Consider the following 22441-nt stretch of genomic DNA (forward strand, 5'->3'; position numbering starts at 1 on the left):
AAATCTTAAGCCCCCATAGGTTACACGTGTTTCACTCTACGACGCCAAATAAATGAAAGTTAAATTGTGCATGTATACCTTTATGTACCTATATATTCAGACATATATATAATGAAAAACAACGAATCGATAACAACAAAAATGTGGGAAGTAAAATATGGAGGGAAAAGCAGGTAGAGGTAGACAAGAACTCTGTTCACGAAATAGATCATACAGAACATAGAAAAAACCACTTTAAAAAAAATGTATATAAAGTTTTATATAAAGTGGTGATCATAAACGTAGCACACTACTCGACATTTTCCACTTAAAAAAAATGTATAAATCATATATATAAATAAGTAAACATTAATTGTATATATACCTGGTGAGAATTGGTCAATTTTTACATTTTTTTCGTTTCTATGGTAATAAACAAAGCGTTACGCAAAATCAGTTAAAAAATAAAAACATCTATATACCCAGCCAAAAACATATTTTTGTTAAAAACTGGAAGCAACTGCTGTGATGGATAGAGATGAATTGAGGTCCATCAAAATCATTGAACCAATCTATAAGAAATAAAAAAAAAGTACCTATATTATGTTGATCTTGTCACTAACGAAGACAACTGATCAGTATAGGTAGATCAGTAGGTCACTCAATATCCATGGAGGTAACTATCAATCACCCATGATACCTAGAAGTAGTATCAAGAATCAAGATTTTTATACCAATAGAAAAGTAATACAACGAGACACAACTTCAGTTTTCCATATCAGTTTTTACTGAATCCATACGTAATTTGGAATCGGAACCGTCGTATGGGTATATAATACTGTCTTTACGTACACTGCGGTGAAGTGCATTTTCCCAACAGTTCATGGATATGGAAACACGCAGACGTTATGTTAAACAAAGAATTGTACTACCAATATATGTATATAATATAATCATAGGCGAAAATAGGGGGGCTTTAGAGGCTAAGCCCTCCCAAAAATGTCCATAACCCCCAAAACATTTCCTACGTTTTGTTTTTATAGCTTATTCAATATTATCAAAATAAGGCTTTAGCCCCCCCCCCCCCAAATCCCAAACGCTATTTGCGCCCATGAATATAATATACTATAATGTTCAAGTATGAAATAGGTAATATAACTATTATTATTCTGTCATATATATACTTTTGGCAGTCACTCAACCACATTTGAACTGCGGGATTAGTTTTTTCGGGATTTTGAAATAATATCGTTAATGTCTTTCGGTGCTTAATCAGTCGGTGATGGGGAAAACATTCAGTATTTTTTCGAAAAATGAAATTGTATGAGTTTAATTTAAAAACTAAAATAATGCGTAAGAATTATAACGATATAACAAAAAAAAAAAAGAAAGGAGTATAAAAAATCGTAAAGGTTTTCATATCTTTTAAAAATTCACCCTAAGAAAAAAATATTTAAAATAACTCGATTGTCTTACAGTAAAATATACACCCTGATTATTGATTATATTAATTATCACTGATACCTAATATCTGCAGATAGCGTCACGAGTCGACAGCCTGTTGGAGTCGTACCGTTTTACATTTTTCGGAAATCTATGCTTTTGATTGTATACAATATATATGATTCGAACCGTGCAATTCGCCTGTAAATATACGCACCTAATATAAACGCGTGTGTGGAACACATATATTATACATTATAACCGAGAAATCACTATCTAGAAAGTAGAAACCCATTAGAAACGGACGTGAAAAATGATTCGCCTTCGCGTGGCTCTTAGCTGTTATAAAATCTCCACTCGTTTGTCAAAAACGTCATCCCGTCACGCGCGTCGAATTCAATATCGGATTTAATAACAGTCAAGTGGACGTATTTAAATCGAATTCGTCGAAAATCGTTTCTAGAATAAACCATAATATTATATAAATGTAGTCGTTTGGATCTCGTGAACTACCTACGCGCGAAAAACTGTTAACCGAAAAGTTCGAAATTACATTGAACCGCGTCGCCAAACATTCGAAAGACGAAAAAAAGACAAGTGACTATATAAATTGCAGTACACAATACGATAATGTGGTGCCATTATAATAATTAAATTTAAAAAATAGATTAATTTTATTATTAATTACTAGTGTTATTAATAAATAAGTAGTTCAACGTATTATTGTGTTAGGTTTTGATCATGACGTAATACGTATTCAATTATGCTTAAATTTTATCGAGGATTACTTCACGATTATAAATATTATAATAACAATTTATATTTTTTTAGAAAAATTTTAACAAAGCAAAGTAAAAAAACTAAACTAGAAACAAACCAAAATATATCTATAATATAAAGCGTATAATATTTATTACAACTTTGCTAAAAACTCAGAGAAAAACTAATTACAATTGAAAAAAGACTTTATGTAATATTATAGGTCTTATATTTATTTATTAATTCGAGTGCAACATGCTTTTGAAATACAATATCTAATTGTAATATTGTTTTATGGATGAAAAATATCTAGAGTCAAATTATTATACTTGAAAAACTGTTATATTGTATAATATAATATAGGTATCTAAGCAATATCAATTTTTAAATCACCAAAATAAAACACATTTTTCGTCAAACGTATTGTTTTTCACTTCAAATAATACGATTTTTTTTAACACTGCATCTAGTTTTGGCGTCAAGACGAATTTCTTATCCATATTTACTATGTTTTCGAAGAATGTGTATTGTTATTAATTTATTATACATTTGTTGTGTTTTCTTCAGAGACTGTGGGGTGGTTTAATTATAACACCCTTATTACGCCTTAACAGAGGTGGAAAACTAATTAATAAGTTAAACTGATACTGTTGAATATAATTTAATAATGTATAAGAAGTGACATAATATATTTTGCAATAATAACAACATCGTTGATTTTCTGAAATTTGTTAAATCACGCCATATGTATGTACATTACAATAACATTGTATTTACCCCCTCCCCCCCGTGCCCTAATGTTGTACACAATACAACTTGTATATAATAATTTTAATATAATATATGTGTATACTGAATAGGTGAATATGTCTATTAACATCTGTATAGTACTATAGTGTATATACCCCTCCCTCCACGGTAAAAAATCCCAGATACCGCTACTGGGATCAATAGTTTGCACTTGTATATAAGGCCGACTTTTAGCATACCATAAGGCATTACATTATAATATTACTTATGTGTATTGTGTACGTCATGTGTTAGTAAAATACATATTGCTCATTAGTTATTTCTAAAAGCAATGTAGGTAGTCATTTTTGTATATAGATCGATCAACAAACATAATCCTAAACTTAACAGATACATTTTAATATAATATAAAAAAAAATTAAATGTTTCCAACACAAATATTAGTTTATTAATTTAGTAAGTACTATTACTTACTAGTTACTACTTGTAAAATATAGATCAGATAGGTGTCTACCTAGACGGTAAGAGGTATATCTACCTACTAGTTCTAAATTTTAAGTATTGACAATATTTTACACGTTGATTTTACGAACGTAATTTAATCTAATATAATAGAAATCTAATATAATACATACACTGACTACCAAATTGTAAAATATTTTATAAGAAACTTCATTTTTGTTCTATAGTCAGTGTAATTTACATACTTTTAAACATCCAGGACTCTGCAGGTCTCGAAACATATAGGTACACTTTTCAACAGTGAAATATATGTGCATAAATATTCATTAAAAACACCAAAAATGAACTTAATTATGCAACAACTTCTATAAACATGCGTTGAAAAGTCTAAAAATATGCACGCCGTGAGAAAGGGTTAAAGTGGTAATTTTTCACTAAATATGCAGAACTAGTATTATATTTCCACGAAAATATAGGTACCTACCTATATTTATTTAAACGTATACGTCACAAAAGAAACCTATGCACAATTGAAAGAGTACGGTTATTAAAACATATTATATATTATTATGTATTTCGTATTATTAATATGCGCTTTTATATAATCATTTGTTATAATATAATATATAAATGTATGATAGTTTACACACAAATTAAAGAAATTGTTTTTCCCTGGCTGTTGAACATCTTATTGCTTTTATTTGTATATCGTGTCGCATAGGTACCTATACTACGAAACAGGCACACGTAGACAGAAAAAATGTTGTTTATAAATCATAATAGAACAATATTAATATACGTTTCAAATATTAAAAGTTATACTTTTATTATATATAAGTAAAAAATGATTTCATTTCATGAGGGGGGTTGAACTCCCTTCCGCATACGTGGACAAATGGCTACTTCAAAGTACCTCATTTATAAAATATACGAAATTAAAATTATATTTTCTTACAATAATACAAATATAGCAAGTTATAACGCTAATATAAATATAAATCACGGTAGATTATAATCTACCGTGATATAAATATATATAAATAAATCGATTTTAAAATTCACGGTGGAAATCGAAACTTTTTTTTTGTTTATAATTGGTTGTTATTGATTACTCAAGAACAGGTACAAGCATGTATCAAATTCTACTCGACTAAAGAAACTATATCTTAATACCAAATATATGTTTGTAAATTGTAGCTTATATAATATAGTCAAAAAATAGTCGATTGATTTAGAAGAAAATCTCAGAGATATCAGAAACATTTAGAGATTAGGTAATTTAAACTTTAAACCATGTTGAAAAATAAACCAAGTGCTAAAACTAATCCACGATTTGGGGTTGCCCATCTAGGTCCAATTTTTTCACAAACTTAGGTACACTGACGCCGATTCGTCCGTAAACTGAGACACACCATAACTGAAATACTTTCAAACCGAGATATACCTAAAGGATATAATATAGAGTATATAAAGGCAAACCTACCACGTAAGTTGTTATTCTTACTTGAATTAAAAAATAAATGCTTATGGTATAGCCACGTTCATTTTTTATGAGTGAAAATTTCATTAAATTAAAATGTTGTCCTCATTTCAAAATTTTTGTGATTCCCTTTTTTGGTTGATGACCTTATATTGTTAATTGGGTAATCCAGCCCTGTGTACCTATTGTATAATTAGGTATTTAGGTATAATATATTGTATAAGTGATAGAATATTATTTCAGTATACCTAATATTATGATAATGCGCCTAAATACTAAAAGAATAATGTAAGTTCATTGTTTCTAAAAGTTATTTTTAATCTCTTATCATCAACTATAATATTATTGTATATTTACATAGGTACACGATCACCTAACACACACACACATCGATATTGGCATCATACTATGAAACGCAATACACATCATGCATAATATTAATATAAACGTTTTGATGATCGGTCGTTAAATTACTGTTCAAAAAATTACGACTAACTCGTCGTTTTAAAAAGAACATCATCAATTTACGGCGTTTAAACAATGAATAGATGTATAATGTATTGTCCAATGCATCATCTAATTGGTAATTTGTCAAACGCGCATCTAACGAATTGAGATAGGTACCTTCGGTTTATTTATTATTTTTCACTTGGCCTGCCAACCATAGTATTGGTGTATTACTTAACTACCTCACTTGATATTATGACAATATATTATATAACACAAATATTAAACATTTATATAATATGCTAAAATAATATTAAATCTTAATTTTAATCTTAATTTAACTTGCATTTGAGAATTGTTTGATTTCGCCCATCCCACTAATATTTTACTCATGGGAAACTATGGATATACATATATATACATTAGAGAACAAAGTAAAAAGAAAGAGAAAAACACAATAAACAAATATATACCTATACAAATTCAATTCTACATTTGTATAATACATATTATATTATTATGTAGTTCAGTCTCTTTTAGGAATTTGAGTAGATTGGGGGTACCAGAGCTTAGATTTTAGTTATAATGTGGTACACTTCTAACGTTGTAGTACTTACTTCCTGCATTCGGTTAATATTTGTTTAATCGTTAGAGGATGATAGGTAATTGAAGTCAGAATTTTGGAGAAATTTCTTTCTCTATCATGTAATCATGGGTTTACCTAGTATGGACTATTCTGAGATGGCTTATAACTATTTCTTCTTTTATAGCAAGTGTATTACCTACTGGCGAGGATATGGCTTTTAATTTGGAGTTGGTCATTTACCATTCATTTTTCCATATTATATGTTATATATATTTTTTTTATTATCTTATTAAAACGGACGAATCACGACGTACGTGTATTATACATGAATAATATTATAATAAGACAGCCTGGAAGAGGACGCCGCACTTGAATCTTTTTTAAAATACATTTTTGAATTACCATTTTTTGGCAATACATAGTATTAATATAAAATTGTGATTCGCATATAAATCCGTGAGACCGTCTTCAAAATTTGCATATTTATCGGTCACGGGTCAAGCGAAAAATATTCATAATACTATATTCGCATACAATACATGTTGTGGATACACAGCGATTACGTTTTTTTATTGAAAAATTTAAATTTTTTCGACCGAGGTGACGATGAATATAATATCTGCGATAGATAGACTTGCTATGGTCTTACAAGTTTTTCTTAAATTCAGTTCAACTATTTACATGGTGTAAAAGGAAGACTTGACAAATGAAATAATTTTTGTTCAAATCAATATTTAAAAATATTTTTTTATATATAATTTATATGGTCACTTGTATAATATAACAAAAATATTTTTATTTTTAATACAGGAAACAAAAAATTAAGATTTAAATTTTTGTGGAAAAACTCAAAATAGCCGATTTGTAAATTTGATTATAAGAACAATTTTGATAGTAAAAACAGTTATCTTAGTTAAATAGTTAATTTTTAAAATTGTTTTAAATATAAATATTTTTTTGAGAATTTAGTACGTAATAACTTTTTTCAAAATATTATTTTTGGGAATTTCTTGACATGAATATATTTCTTAAATTATTTATTAACCATATAATTTTCACAATTTTTTCCATATGTTTAAGTAGTTTTTTTTTTCAAGTCTTCATTTTGCATCCTTTTACATCCATTAGGTATACGATTTAATACGAATGCGCACGCCATGTTACTTAATATACTTTATGTAAAGAACGTTAATTTCCGCTGTAGGTGTAATATTCTAACAACAGTGTTTTGTTACAGTCTACAGTTTTATCTCGACTAATGATCTTGAATTGTATTTCAAATGTATGATAATAGAACGCACTGTCGCACATATTATTATAATATGTATCATTACTTTTTCGAATTCGAGATAGGACATACGTTATTTTTCAAACCACTCATTACCGTTTTGTGTTAATTAGTTAATATGACGTAATGTTATGCAAAATTATTTGTATACGAAAACAGGTTTTAGTAAATTTTTCGATTTTTTTTTTCTTCTATTATTTATGCCTATTATAGGGTAGGTACATTTTTCATGAGTTATAAAATGCATATATTACAATATCAATTAATAGATTATTGAATTTGTCTTCGAGATTACTTCGAACATAGGCGCTGTCTTATAAGTAAAATAGTTTTATAAAATGTAATAATATAAAAGCATTCAATACTAAAAAAAACGCAATATAATATGTATAATAATTAATGAGTAATAATGTATGATAATAATGTTGCAATATGATAGGTAATATTAGTCAGGGGCGTATTTAAGTAGGGGCTATGGGTCCCATTGCCCAGAGCGGCAAATTTTTAAAGATTTAGAGGGGCGGCAAATTTTTATTTTTATTTAACAAATTATTCGTTTGTCGTCACACATGTAGGTATTTTGAAAGATTTACTATTTTATTTATAATATTTTTTCACTTTTAACTGGTACAATAATGTTGTTTAAATGTCTAATTATACCTTCCTTGTTGAATGTAACATTACAATTTTAAATTAGTATATATTTATTATATATATTATATACAGTATATTAGTAAATACATTTACTGTAGAGGGGGGGGGGCGGCAAAAATGTGTTGCCCCTATCCTGAAATTCCTAAATACGCCACTGATATTAGTTGCATTCGACTAATAATAAGCTGTACAGCATTAAGTAAGTAGGCATTATTGATAAGAAAAAAAAATATTATTTTAACACCGTTTTACACAATATCATGGGCATTCTATATGGAGGAAGTGTGTGCAGGAATTTCATAATCTATAGTTGGTATAAAATCTAAATAAAAATATTGAACATTTGTTCGGTGGAAAAACGTGTCAGGTATTCTATAGATTACCTATTTAAAAAAAAATACAATGTGCGCAAGACGATATAGGTACATAATAATAATAATAATATTATAATTACTTGTAAGTATTAGTCATGCTGAATTTTAGAATTCTATTAGATATAATTAGAAACTATTGGTGATAATTATAAAACACAACGTTATATATCAGTAATATTGTAAAGGTATCTATAGTCAACCTACTGAATTAATATAGTATAATATAAAGATAATAATATACAATAATACAATATTCTGTACACTGTACACGTATGACGTTAATAGAATATTATGCGTTACTATAATTTTTTAATATTCGTGTGCTTACCGTCTTTTATACTTTTTTTTTGTTAAGCTTCCAATAATAAGATCTTTAAGCACTATAAAGATTTGATGTCATGAATAAATACTAAGTATATTGAATTTAAGTTAACTTAAAACTTGTTTCAATAGTTTATTTATTTGGCGAGGAATTATTTAGAATAGTATATAAATTATAAATATTAATAATAATATTTTTGAAATAATAATAAGTTATATTTTAATAGCCCTTCGCTACTTAATTATTTTGTTCATCACACTTTGTTTCCACACTTTAATTCCTCGCCAAATAAATAAATTATTGAAACAAAATAAGCCATTCTTACACGTAGTTTACGAAGGGTTTTTGTTACGATATAATAATATTTCAATAATATTATTGTTATGACGTTTGTTATTATCTCAATATGCAGCGTTATAGGTACCTCTGAAAGTTGGATTGTTTCAAGTTGCAAAAGCGCCATATTTCAATATATGGCCTTATTGTTCTGACCCTGTGTACTTGTTTCAGTAAACGGTCTACATTTCGTTTTACAGCCAAATTGAACTTAGGAATTTAACATTACGTTCAATGTACCTAAAAAATATTTCTAACAAATATTATTTGTATTAATAGAACTAAAGAGGTAGATGGCGCTACTATCAAAAAAAGAAGAAAAATTACAAATTCATGTACACTATAAAAACAAAAATCATAAATTTCGAGTATTGGTCTATTGTACTGACGGTGTGAAATGTTAAATTATATGTTCCAATATCGATTACAACGGATCATGTTTTATACTTTTATAAAATATCGTTATTATGATTTTTATTAATACTTACTTGTTATTTATCGACAGCGTTTATATCTGTATCGCAATGATCGCAATGTCAAAATCTAACTATAACTTTAGAAATGTCTCGAGTCAATTTTTAAATATTTTTTGTAGCATACATTTTTTGGTAGGTATTTTTATTTTATATCATCTGTATTCAGCATATTGTTAACAAAAATGAAAATTTAATTTTTGGCCCTATATGATTGGTTTATATTTTCTAAGGCTAGAATAATATGCTTCGTCTACGTAAGGGTCGACAAATGCATGATGACTTATTGAAAAAATATAAAACTACAATATTCAAAGAAAACATAATATATCAACTGATTGTTGATAAATGAATGTACACCGGGACGCGTAAAAGTGAAAAGGGAATAATTCAAAAACCCACTATACTTATCCGGAGACAAAAAATAAACGTCTTTGTATTGACTGTAATGTCCTTTTCATTTTTCACAGATAATCTAAGATAAAAAAAATATTAAAAATCAAATATTTTAATAATATAAAACTACACGTAGGTAACAATTCTTTTTACAAGATCGCGGAGTAAACGAATGATAGTATAAGTTATCGAATCATACACGTTTTCATCCGCCAACCATTCACATTATCATATTGTTAGATATATTTGCTCTAAATTGTAGACCTCAAATATATTATATATACACCTTGCAAATATTGATAGGAATTGGGAATGCTTGATAGTGAAAAAAGAATATCACTATTTTAAATTATTTATAACTAAACATTAATTTTGTATAACAATTATTTCACAAATCATTCAATCGTCGTATACAAATATGTTCATTTATAGCCGATTAATTTCTAATTCAAAGTTTTGATTTAAATGATGTTTTGCAATTTATATTTTCAATATTATAAAGTCTGCAGGTTATAATGGACATTATATATTTTGAATTATGTATATCACGATATTTCGCCCATATCTGAATATGAAGTATGTAGTTTTTGATTATCCGTTCGAACTACTACGTATGACGTAATATTATAACGTACACATCAGACACATTACCTACGATAGGTCGACGTTATCATACGAATGCGACGCAATAAATTAAAAACCGTACGATTTTGTTACACATAATCACCAATCAGACGGCCTTCAACGTCTAGAGATAATAGTGATGAAACGAACCTTGTAAAGTTCTCGGATAAAGTATTTTGAATACTTTCTCAAAGTACCAATCTGTAGAACTTTGAATACATCATTTTAATCATATTATACAGTTTGATAAAATTATTGAAAAACAGAGTTCGATGCGGACTGTAGAATCCCCATCTATTAGTTTAAAAAAAAATTCTAAAATTGGTTGATTCTACAGTAGAGCGTATTTTTGTGAACAAAAGTACAGTGGAACTGGGGGGGGGGGGGGTGCCTTGAATACAAATATTAAACAATTTCCAGAAATTTTATTTTTATTTGTACCTAAATATCGTTTATGAATTAATGGGTAGTATGATTTGAAAGTATTTGAGAGTATCCGTATAATTTGTACTGAAATACTTTTTTATTGTAGTATAATTATATTATCTACCTATTAAAATTAACGTATTTTAAATCCATTTAAAAAAGAACATATATCTGTAAGACTGTACTTATACCTATACCTGAATCTATACTATTAAAAAGTATCTTTTAATTACAAGAATGAATTAAACCTATTAATGATATTTATACTGACCACTAAAAGATCCGAATTCGTCAACGACGGCGCGGCGTTATCATAAAATATGTGTGTCGAGAAAAATACGCGAAAAAAGTGGATCGTTCGTTATAGCTTAGGTATTGTTATAGGTAGGCACTTTACGTCGCGTTTGTAATAATATAATGGCACGAATAATAATATAATAAATATTATTATAATGGAATGATGTTATAGGTAAATTTTAGTCATTAGATTATAATATTAAAGTGTTAAGTGCGAACACATAAATTGATAGCTTGCGAAGCGGGGAGGATTTTAGATGTATAAATTGTACGCGTAAAGAGGGGAGGGAGACGGAGTCGCACGGACAGAGAAAGCGGCGTGTGATGGAACGCGTGTGCATTATATTATTATAATTTAAAACATTGTAGGTATTATTATATTATATTTTATTAGTGATCGATCGGCATGCGTTTCGAGCGGAAAACCAAACAATTTTCGGCGGATCTGGTATTATAGTGCGGTATATAGTGGTATTCGATAAATCGCGATCGGCAAACGATCATCATAACCACCGTGGATATAGGTTGCCTGCAATAATTATTGCGTTTATCATATTTTTATCATATTTATCGAAATATCGAAAAGTAAGTACTTAATAATTGTATTTGTATTAATATTACGATTTATATACGATTCTTGTTGACTGATACTCTAGGATAATATTATGCTGAGCTTGCAGTTTTCCTATGCAAAATATGATATCACAACTACCGATATTATAATGCATGATCATTCTATTGCGCGTATAGAGATAAAAACATATTATAATAATATTACGTTATAAAATATATTATTATAATATATTCAGGGATTGCAAACGCTATAATAACGTTATGATTATAACGTTATACTTGACAAAAAAACGATTGAAATTTGTAAATGTAATTATATAACGGAAAACGATGATGAAAAACAATTAAATACCGCAAAACAAAACATAACGAAAATATATTATTATACATCATTAAACAAAACACAACGCAAAACGTATTTTATAGAATATCATTAAACGAAAAATAACGCAAAACAAATATCTTAAAATCTATTTATTTAAAAGTCTATCGGTTTCGTAGAAACATTTATTTCATGCAAACAGTTTAAGAATTGATTATATTATATTCCGTATCCGGGCCGTTACCTATTCGCATTAATTATTATTTTTAAATTTAATATTTATTAACACTATTTTAAATATCGACTATTCAACGCAAAAATTGTGTAACGTTTTAATTGTAAATAACATAAGACGAAATTATTTTTTTAAATGCAAGCCCTGAATATATTATAACTCTTGCAACAATGTAGGTACCTATAATATTACACGTGCCATTATTGAAATTTAATATAGGCGCTAACTGGTTTTTAAGCTCCATTATACTCGCGCATTGCAAACTTCTCATCGGAAAGTTCGGCGAGCGACTTTGCATATTATATTTTAATATTATACAGCATACACATTATAATGATATTAAGCGTTCATCGTGTACTCGATGGTTGTTCCAATATCGCTTAATAGATTAACGTTGTTTATAATTCGTTTGAATTTTAAAAATTTCAATCGAATTATATACGCACGTCAAATAACTTGCTAGGTATATTATACTATATGGGTATAAGTGCAATACGCCGTTAATTCAATATCAACGTTATACGCGTAGAAACATATTTGATGTTCTCATAATATTTCTGTAGGGATTGTATTATATTATGTAATATTGTACGAAAATCAGTGGAGAAGATCCACGCGTAGGCCATATAAGTGTTAAATTAGACCGAATATGTTATAGACAACAGATTAATGAATAAAACATATTGAAGAAATATAGGTTCATAACATATATTTCACATCCATAAATTTCTTTTATTTATTAATATTATTACTCCTTTCCTTAAATTACAAATAATTATGTAAAGTTAATATTATAAATAAAAACAGTAAAATTGTTTTATTAATTTGTTTGATTTATTGTGTTAAGAAATAAATATGATAAAATGATTAACAATGTTAGTGAGTCCACAGTTTGGCCAATTGTATAATAATTAACTGGCTATTAAACCAAACAGCGCACATACCAATATTATTGGTCTTTTTATCGAATCCATTACATATTTATTGTTTACATATTTTACCGTCAATGCACCTGAAAAAAATGACAACGTACGTATCTGGTTCTTGCAACGAGACATTTTTTTCTCTTTACAGATGTATATTTATGAGATATGTCTGGATGTATTTGGTTAATACACCGAATAGAATGAATAAAAAAGGTTTTTGGTGTATATTTTGCAATACATTTATTGGACATATCTGGATGCTGCACCAATTGATAGAGAATTTTGTCCCCAATATTTTGACGTTAATACAGACGTATCTCGTCATTGCACCGGTGCCTTCATACTATTAAAGTGACTATTTTATTTACTAGCAGGTGATATATATAATATTAAATTAAAATTTCTAAGATTAATACCGAATATTTTATACAAATAAATATAAATATTATAAATGTAGTATATCCGACAGTAAATTATATAATCCAGTCGTCCAGGTGAATTATTGTAGGTACTAATAGATCAGCCCACTATGAATCTTACGATATCCCAGTTGACTAGTCGTGGTAGTTATAAATAAAATGTGTGGTAAGTAGGTACTAATAGCAACGTTTGTATAATAATCGAAAAACAATTTTGAACGCACGGCTGCTGCGTGTATTTCGTGCGACGCACAGATAAACGTGTTTTAAAGCAAGCGCGTATTTTTAAAGGCATTTTTAACGATTTTTTTTTTTACAAAATTACGCAATTTAATAAACTCTTATAAAGTTATATCTACCCGCCACGCACTTTCAGTTTTGAATATTAAAAGTTCGAAACCAATAGCTATGCAAAGAAGTCGTATAATACTATACGGACTGATCCAATTAAAACGCATTATCGTCACCTATATTATATTGTATTATTTTATATTTTTATTTGTACCTCTATAGTCTATATGCCATATGCCTACACAAAATAATATATTCAATGGTTTTACCATTACTATTTTTGGTTTTGATTATCATATGGAAACTTATTACAGTTTTCGAGTTTGGTCACCGGCGCGTATCTCGATGTTATAGATTTAAAGTCAATGATAAATCGATGCGTTCGAAAAACGTGTTGTGTACGCAAACCAATACGGTTTCCTATCCGTTTGCATCGCTCTTGAGGAGGCGCTTACTGTATGTCGTAGCGATATTATATGAAAAATAAAAATACAACGTCCTCGACTGGACCGCGATGACACTACTTTAATATCTAAATCGTAAATAGCTAATAAAATGTTATAATAAAGGTAGCCAATATATGACATGCCTACCATCATTTTAATCCGTTCGATTTCCTAACACCCCTCGCGTGACGTTAAAGATTGATGACACAATATGATGGCATGATAATATAATAATATAATAATATAATAATAGTAATATAATAATAATAATTAATAACAATAATTAGTATTATTGTAGTATTTATCATGTGCGTATATATAGACAGCGGCGAAGTGGGATAACTGGAGCGAGCCAAAAAAAAAAAAAAAAAATATAAAGAAAAAAGTCAAAACGTTTACGATATAAAAACGCCTTTCGTTAACCCTGTTAACGAGGGCGATCAATCGCGCATCGGCAAACTCTGCTCGCCGGTCGAGAGATGATTTTGACTAATGGCCGCGTCGTTGACACACGTCGAGCCTGCTTTGCACCCTCAACCTCTATGGCTTTCCGGAATTCTCTTGAAGGGTCGTAACCGCAGTTTCGCGTATTTCACAAACACAACTCACACACGCTAACACACACTCACACTCACCTCACCTCAACACACACGGGTATTCATATATTATAGAAGTTCGAATTGGGGACGGTCGACTATTATATATATGTATAGTGTATATCTAATATCTATATAACGATAGCAGCTGCGGATGAGTTGAAACACCGGACTCCCATTGTTTCTACGGTGCATGATGTGTGAGACGCGTATTAGGGGGAAGGCTGGTGAGGGAAGGGTTATACAATTTTCTTCAGATTCGAAATTGGCTAATCACAACCTTTAAAATATATTGGAGCAATGTTGGAGTTCGAGATGACCAACAAAAGAACCAAAAATGCGGATCAATGTAAAAAAAGGTGGGCAAGTGGATGTCGCTCTGCTGTACAGTAGGTTACAAGTGGGTCACTGTATAATGGATGGTATTAAATTTGAATTCAATGATTTAATGTCATTGTATAAAAAAAGATGATTCTAAGCGGAGACGGTATGTCCGTCTATGTATAAGACATATTATATCTATGGAATTAAAAAAAAAATTGACCTATAATAAATTCCAAAATAATCATATCACAATATCCATTAGGTACAACAAATTGTGATACTATCATAGATGTATAATAGTATAATTTAGAAGTTTCAAGTATATTATACAATCATAACAAAATAACTGAAATAGCTGTTATTCTAGGTTTTTTAATATGTAATTTCGTCCAAATTTAAACTTAAAATGACTATAAAAATAAACTGTGCTTATAAATAAGTCAAAATATTTGGAAAATGTTATGGTGTATAGAAAATGCTAATATAAACACTCAGTCAAAATTGTATGTACCTACGGTCATTTGTTTTAGAGTTGCGCTAAAAACTAAAATCGATTTTCTTGAAAACAGATTTTGCGTAAAAATTCCTGTTTTTCCTTAATTTTTGTTTTGTTTTTCACGGCACTTTTGAAAGCTATTTTTACTTTTGACCCCCCCCCCCCCAAAGTACAACTAGATTCACTTTCCTATCAGAAAAGATACTGTTGAAGAAAATCCAAGCACTTTTACTGTCCTAAAAGGTGATGACAGACACAAAAAAAAATAATAATAAAAAAATTAAAAAATAAATAAAAAATTAAAAAAAACACACATCATTGTAAAATCAATACATTCATCGTTTCACTCAGAATCTAAAATTGAAAACTGACAATGTCCGTAAACAGCTCAAAAAGAGTCGAATTATTTAGAAAAATAAAAAAACGCACATCATTGTAAACTCAATACACTCATCGTTCCACTCAGAATCTAAAATAAGCTTTAATAATGACCTAAAACCTAAAAAAAAAATTACGATGATAAATAATTATTTATCGAATTTGTACGATTATATGTTAACATTTATTTATACGCGTATGACTGTAAAAGCATATTATGTATAGTCCAGTACGAGCATCTGTAAATCTGGTGAATCTAATCACAACAAAAACCTTATAGATACATTTTATTTTAAACCTAAAATTTAATAAAAATTACCACAATATAAAAATATATATATATATAATATTATAATAAATGTTGAAAATATTGAAAAAGGCAAAATTAAATTTACCTATATATTCAGAATCAATGAAGTATGAACCTTTAGCATTGTCTAGGTTTAAAAGAAAAAAAAAATGCAAAAGTCATCAACATCCCGCAGTTACCTATATATTTCTAGTTATAAGGTTATTGATTCGTAAAATATTTTTTTCTGACGTCATCGCTTGTCACGATGATCGTCAGTGGTCTTCAGTGATTTCCTTAAAGATGTGTAATGCATACTTATTCAGGAATAAAGTACAACCATATTATAACTCCTTTTACCACGTTGCATGTCAAATAATGTCCGTCTGAAATTTTAATTTATGAAGCGACGCGTTTCATCGCTGACGCGACTTTTCCGTTTTTTTCCGAACAAATTGAAAAAACGACTTTAAAATAGTCGTAATTCAAAAATATTGTCGGTCGACACAACAATCGGCGATACTCGTTTACTTTCAAGTTTAATGGCCCATCGACCCATGAGCTATCCATAATATCATCGACATTCGACGGAAAAGTTGTATTATAATTTTTCGTCGCGGCGGTAGTTTCGTACTACTGTACTACCATTGCTGCGTCGTATATAATTGATATAATATTATCATGTTTTAGTGAGATGATTATAATAATAATAATGAATATTGTCTTTCGACAGCCGTTGAGTTGTTATCCAGGAACGCTGTAGCATCACGTGGCTGGACCACCTTTGTCAGCGTGGCGCCACGTTATTTTTAACCTTTTTTTTATTATAATATAATATATAGCATGGACCTTGATGATTTTTTTCTAATTTGTTTTCGTATCATCATTATTGTCCCGCATATAGTATGTCATTGCTCGCGTCTATTGATCGCGCAACCTTTTCCATTGAAACAAACCAAACACGTCCTTAACATTACTTTGAATATAATATGCGTTTTGTACCCACTTGAACCCTGTTCACACACACGCAGCCATGCGAAATAAAGTTCGTTGATTCTAAAAAATAACAATACGTGTCTATTAGGTAGGTATGTCTCAAAACGATGTATACCTATATGCAGTTCGTTGGAAATGTATACATTATATTTTTATAATATGCAGACGTCATAGCAATAATATAATAACTAATAAGCGATATCCTTGAAAGTCTACTAATATTTTTTTCAAATGCGAAGATGTTTCGATATATATATAATTAAATCACTGTATAAATGCATTATAGTTTATAAAGTACGCAATACGACGACAATCACCAAAAGCTCATTTTCGATGTTATTACATTATTTTCTATAATTCTATGTGTCAGTACATAGGTAATATTAATGATTAATATGATACTTTGAAATGCTGTTGTGATTTACACTTACTTAATATTGTATGCACCACGAATCATTAGTTATCATCTGAAAACATATATTATATACATATTGTATATTATCACAGTTTGATTCAAAATTGAGACAATATTGAAATATTTTACAGCGTGCATTTGTGATTAATACTTTACATTTTTTACGATAAATTTTACCAACTGGTAATTAGTATACTGGTATATAGCTGATGGATTTTTAAGGAAACACAAAGTCCGATGCGATTGGAGTCTCTGTATGTCACATGTATCAGATAAGGTGCACCTGATGTAAGCATGTATTAGTATATTACACGTAAACACGCATATTTCTCACGTGCAGTCCCGTCAGTTGTATTTCTCCCCCCCCCCCCTCAAAATGTAAATGGATCATCTAATAAAAGTTTGAACAATAAGCTTAAGAAATAAGTAAAAGAAAATAATAACATGAAAAAAACTGAGTGAAGTGTATAGTAAAAGATATTATCTAATGTCTCATCATGTAACATTTTTTAAATGTTAAAAATGTCATACCTATGTATGTAATGTTGCAAATGAACATTCATGCAATGTTCAATTATTGTTTTATTGAAATAATCTTGTTAACGCATAAACCTGCAACTACGGCGTGCAATTCATTGTAATATTATTATAAATTACACTGTAAAATTGTTATATCACTAGTCACTAATCGTGTCGCAGTGTCGTAGATAATTCTATTCTTTCGTTTTCCACAACAATTGAATACCTAACGCTAATTATTTATTACGTTATATTATGTTGCACAGGTTATAATATTGTTTTTCTGCCGTCCACTGAGAAAAAATCGAAAATAAATCAGAAATGGATTCCGAATCGTTCAGAGTATGCGGGAAGACCGTTATCGACTACATCGCAGACTACGTGGACAACATTCGAGACAGGTATAAAAAAAAAAAAAAAATACTATTTTCGTGTCGCAATTACCGTAATATTATAATATTTAGGAACCTATTAGAATACGTAAATTGACGCAATGTATTAAATATACTTATATCAGTAGGTATTTGGTCAATTTATAGGTATTTGTCTAGTGAATTGCCAGGAATAACGTATTTACCTATATATAAAATATTATTTTAAAACTTAATGTCTATACTCTGAGATTATATATAATTTCAAAAGACACCCAAAGTGGAATGCATGATATATAGTATATGCATACCTACTACCTGGTATAATAACAATAGTGTTGCACAAAATGTTTTTTTATTTAAATTTAAAAACATACACCCGTTTCAGGCCCGTTCTGTCCTCCGTCAAACCAGGTTATCTCTACGAATTGGTGCCGCCCGAGGCTCCAGTCAAAGGTGAAGATTGGAAGACGGTGTTGGACGACGTGGAGAACATAATCATGCCCGGCATTACACATTGGAACTCGCCGCAGTTTCATGCGTTTTTCCCAACCGGAAACTCTTATCCGGCCATCGTCGGTGACATGCTGTGCAACGCCATCGGATCCATAGGATTTTCTTGGGTACGGAAGAATATACATAATATTGAAAACGCGTCGCTTCGAAGGCGGGAGAAGGCGTCTCGACGGTATTTGAAAGATAGTGGACGTCAATTTTACTTAGGGAAACTATAATACGGCTGCAACGCACGATTCTGGCAATTTTAGAAATCGTGTACCTACATTTTAGTGACAATTTATAGATGCGAAATATATACGATTCCAAAATTAAATTTTTTTTCACGGATCCGGATAGTCTTAAATGCAACGTAGCCATACCGAAAAACATGTATTTACAAATATATTGTTGTTACGTACATATATCACTTTATGCAATAGACAAAAGGAAGTGAGTATTTGCCTTTTTTAATACAAAAATTTCAGAAAAACATGATTTAAGCTACAAACATCAAACATGATTACATTTCGCGTGTTATTGGACTTATGCTTTTTGGTATTTGATATCCTGATTCCTGACCGAGACTTATGGTTCATTTCATTAAGATTTGGGATATATTTTGAAATTATATCAGATTTTGAAGGAAATTTGAAAAGTTTAAATCGTATACCTACTAAATATTTTTTTTTTCGTAAGTAGCATTATCAACTATCAAAATTTCATTCATTTAATTTTTCCAAAAATAAAACATAAAATTTAAATTATATCACAGTCACCTACACGCTATTATTTCAGAAGGATAATAAATTATAATAAAAAATACACCAGTCACTAATACATATAGGTACTTGACACTGGTTTTATTGACTCTTAGTTACTTTTAAATTATAATGTAATACACAATTTTCATAAATTATTGTTTAAAATGACGAGAGCCAAAATAAATATAATGGCAATGTTGCATAAAAAGTCAAGCGGAATCGTATATTTTATATAGGTACATGCAATTTACGGAATCGTATTTGTACATAAATAGTTATTATTATTTGAATCTCTACCGTAAATGAACGATTACGAAGAGTTGAACAAATTGCTCTAACATTGACCTACCTAAAGATTGTAGGGCATTTGATTTTTTTTTAAATTATATTTTAATCTAAGTATACCGGTTATATTTTAATGTTTCAAGGTTTGTTACAGTTCGAAATAATCATCGAATACTTATAAGTCATATAATAATAATATAATAGGTACATTGGTAATTTAAATTATATATTTATACAGTGTCCCGTGAGAATTCAATAATTTAATATTCTATTAATAGCCAGCTTTAATTAACAAGTCTTCGCGGAACACTCTAGTATGACCATAGACGTATAATATAATATATTATATTATACGTCTATGAGTATGACTGTATGTATATTTCTTTTTCATTTAAAATGTTCACTATTTTATACAATTTTATCGTAAAATTTGTTTGATACCAAAACAGAGACAAAACGTATACGTTCTTTACGATAAATTATTTGTCAGGAATGTGTTCTTGAATTTTAATGTATCATTAATAATAGAATTGCTTAAAAAATAGTGAACGCTGTTTCAGCCTTTAGTTTTCCGTTAAAAATGCCAAAAGCTCAAGTAGACTAAATTGTTTATAGTCACAGAAAAAAAAAATCAAAAGAAGTCTCAAACTTTGTCTCAGAACGCCTTAGGCTACAATATAAATCATTGGCGTGATTCTGTTAAATTTCAGCAGGTGCAAAACTATTGTGCAAGGCTATAATGAATTTGTGATAACAAAATTATTATATAAGTTATAACGTTATTTTATGATTCGTTCAGTTATGTTAACTTTTATAAAAAAAAATTCGACGAATCAATGAAATAGTACCTATTGTGTTTTATTAGGTATAAAGTTCAGCTTCTGCAGGTGCAAAAGTATATCTTGGAACTGGATATATAATACCAGGGGGTGCAAGTGCACCATCGTGCCTCAGATACAAATTATTACTTTTTGCCTACATATCACTCTTATATTATTATAATATATATTTCTCTGTAGACTGTAGTTTTTGTACAATTTTAATCTGTAGGCCATTTATCTGTGGCAAACGTGCTTTGGATATAATTATAAAAGTTATAACAGTGGGTATACTACACATAGGTATTTTGACAATAATGAACTATTGTATAACACACAATCGTATTTATCTTTATGAAATATTAATATTATTTTATTTTTTGTTTAAAAATAATATTATTTGTACAGTATAATCAAAACTCATCGATTGAGTATTAAAGTCAAGAGAAACTGATGAAAGTAATAACTTTCTTGTGTCACTATTAAGTGATCACATTTTTATTACATTTTTATCGTTTCTATATTAATTCGGTAGGTTGTCAAGTTAGTGTACATAAATTACATTTTGTTTTAAATTTTCAAAAAGATAATAAACAATGACTGTTTGAAAAAACCTAAACGGGTATGACGTTACAAAAATTACTTTTTGTTTTGCGATATTAACCAAAGTTTGAATTGCAGTTGAAATTATGAAACGGGTGTAATTAATTTGAAAGTTTCAAAAGTTAGAACGTCACTTTTGAACTCTCTGACAGAGCTCAAAGCTATGTGCTAGTGCTGTATCTCTGCTCCAGTATAATATAGTATTTGTTTCCGATCTCTGAATCCTACGATACAAAATGAAAATATAGTCATCTAAAAATGTGCGATTGTTCCACAGATAACGAGTCCAGCGTGTACTGAACTCGAAGTGCAAGTTATGAATTGGTTTGGGAAAATCTTGGACTTGCCGAAAGAGTTCTTGAACGAGTCCGAAGGGCCCGGTGGTGGCGTACTTCAGGTATTTATAAAAAAAAACTAATTACCTATACTTCTGACTGTCTGTCGTATCTGTTTTCGGCCAACGAAAATAACGTGGTCTCGGCCACACAATAATAATATTAATAAAAATAATAATATATTCTTCTGATTCACGCAGGGCAGCGCCAGCGAAGCTACGTTCGTGTGCCTGTTGGCAGCCAAAGACCGCACGACGAAGCGGATCAAAGCACTCGACCCGAGCATGACTGACGGTGAGATCAAGGCGAAACTGGTGGCTTACACTTCCGGTAAGTTTTTACGGGAAACACCACCTGTTAGAAAACTCGATCGATAATATTAAAGTACGCGTGTAGGACGATCGAAGGGGGTTTTATCGATGCTATTAGTTGTTCGACTCGACACTGAT

The 22441-nt window shown here is 29.4% G+C and overlaps 1 protein-coding gene across 1 annotated transcript in view; it reads left to right on the plus strand.

The window, feature by feature from the left end:
* The window catches only part of LOC100573063 (3,4-dihydroxyphenylacetaldehyde synthase), a 33565-nt gene extending 11181 nt beyond the window's left edge, over positions 1 to 22384 (plus strand). The window contains exons 2-5 of the mRNA XM_008188401.3: positions 18588 to 18722; positions 19081 to 19315; positions 21935 to 22054; positions 22193 to 22384. Of these exons, the coding sequence (XP_008186623.1) occupies positions 18643 to 18722; positions 19081 to 19315; positions 21935 to 22054; positions 22193 to 22369 (612 nt within the window). The 5' untranslated portion in view covers positions 18588 to 18642 and the 3' untranslated portion in view covers positions 22370 to 22384. The remainder of the gene's footprint in view (positions 1 to 18587; positions 18723 to 19080; positions 19316 to 21934; positions 22055 to 22192) is intronic.
* Positions 22385 to 22441: the final 57 nt, after the last annotated feature.

The sequence above is a fragment of the Acyrthosiphon pisum genome, chromosome A1 (genome assembly GCF_005508785.2).
Source record: "Acyrthosiphon pisum isolate AL4f chromosome A1, pea_aphid_22Mar2018_4r6ur, whole genome shotgun sequence".
Taxonomy (NCBI): Eukaryota; Metazoa; Arthropoda; class Insecta; order Hemiptera; family Aphididae; genus Acyrthosiphon; species Acyrthosiphon pisum.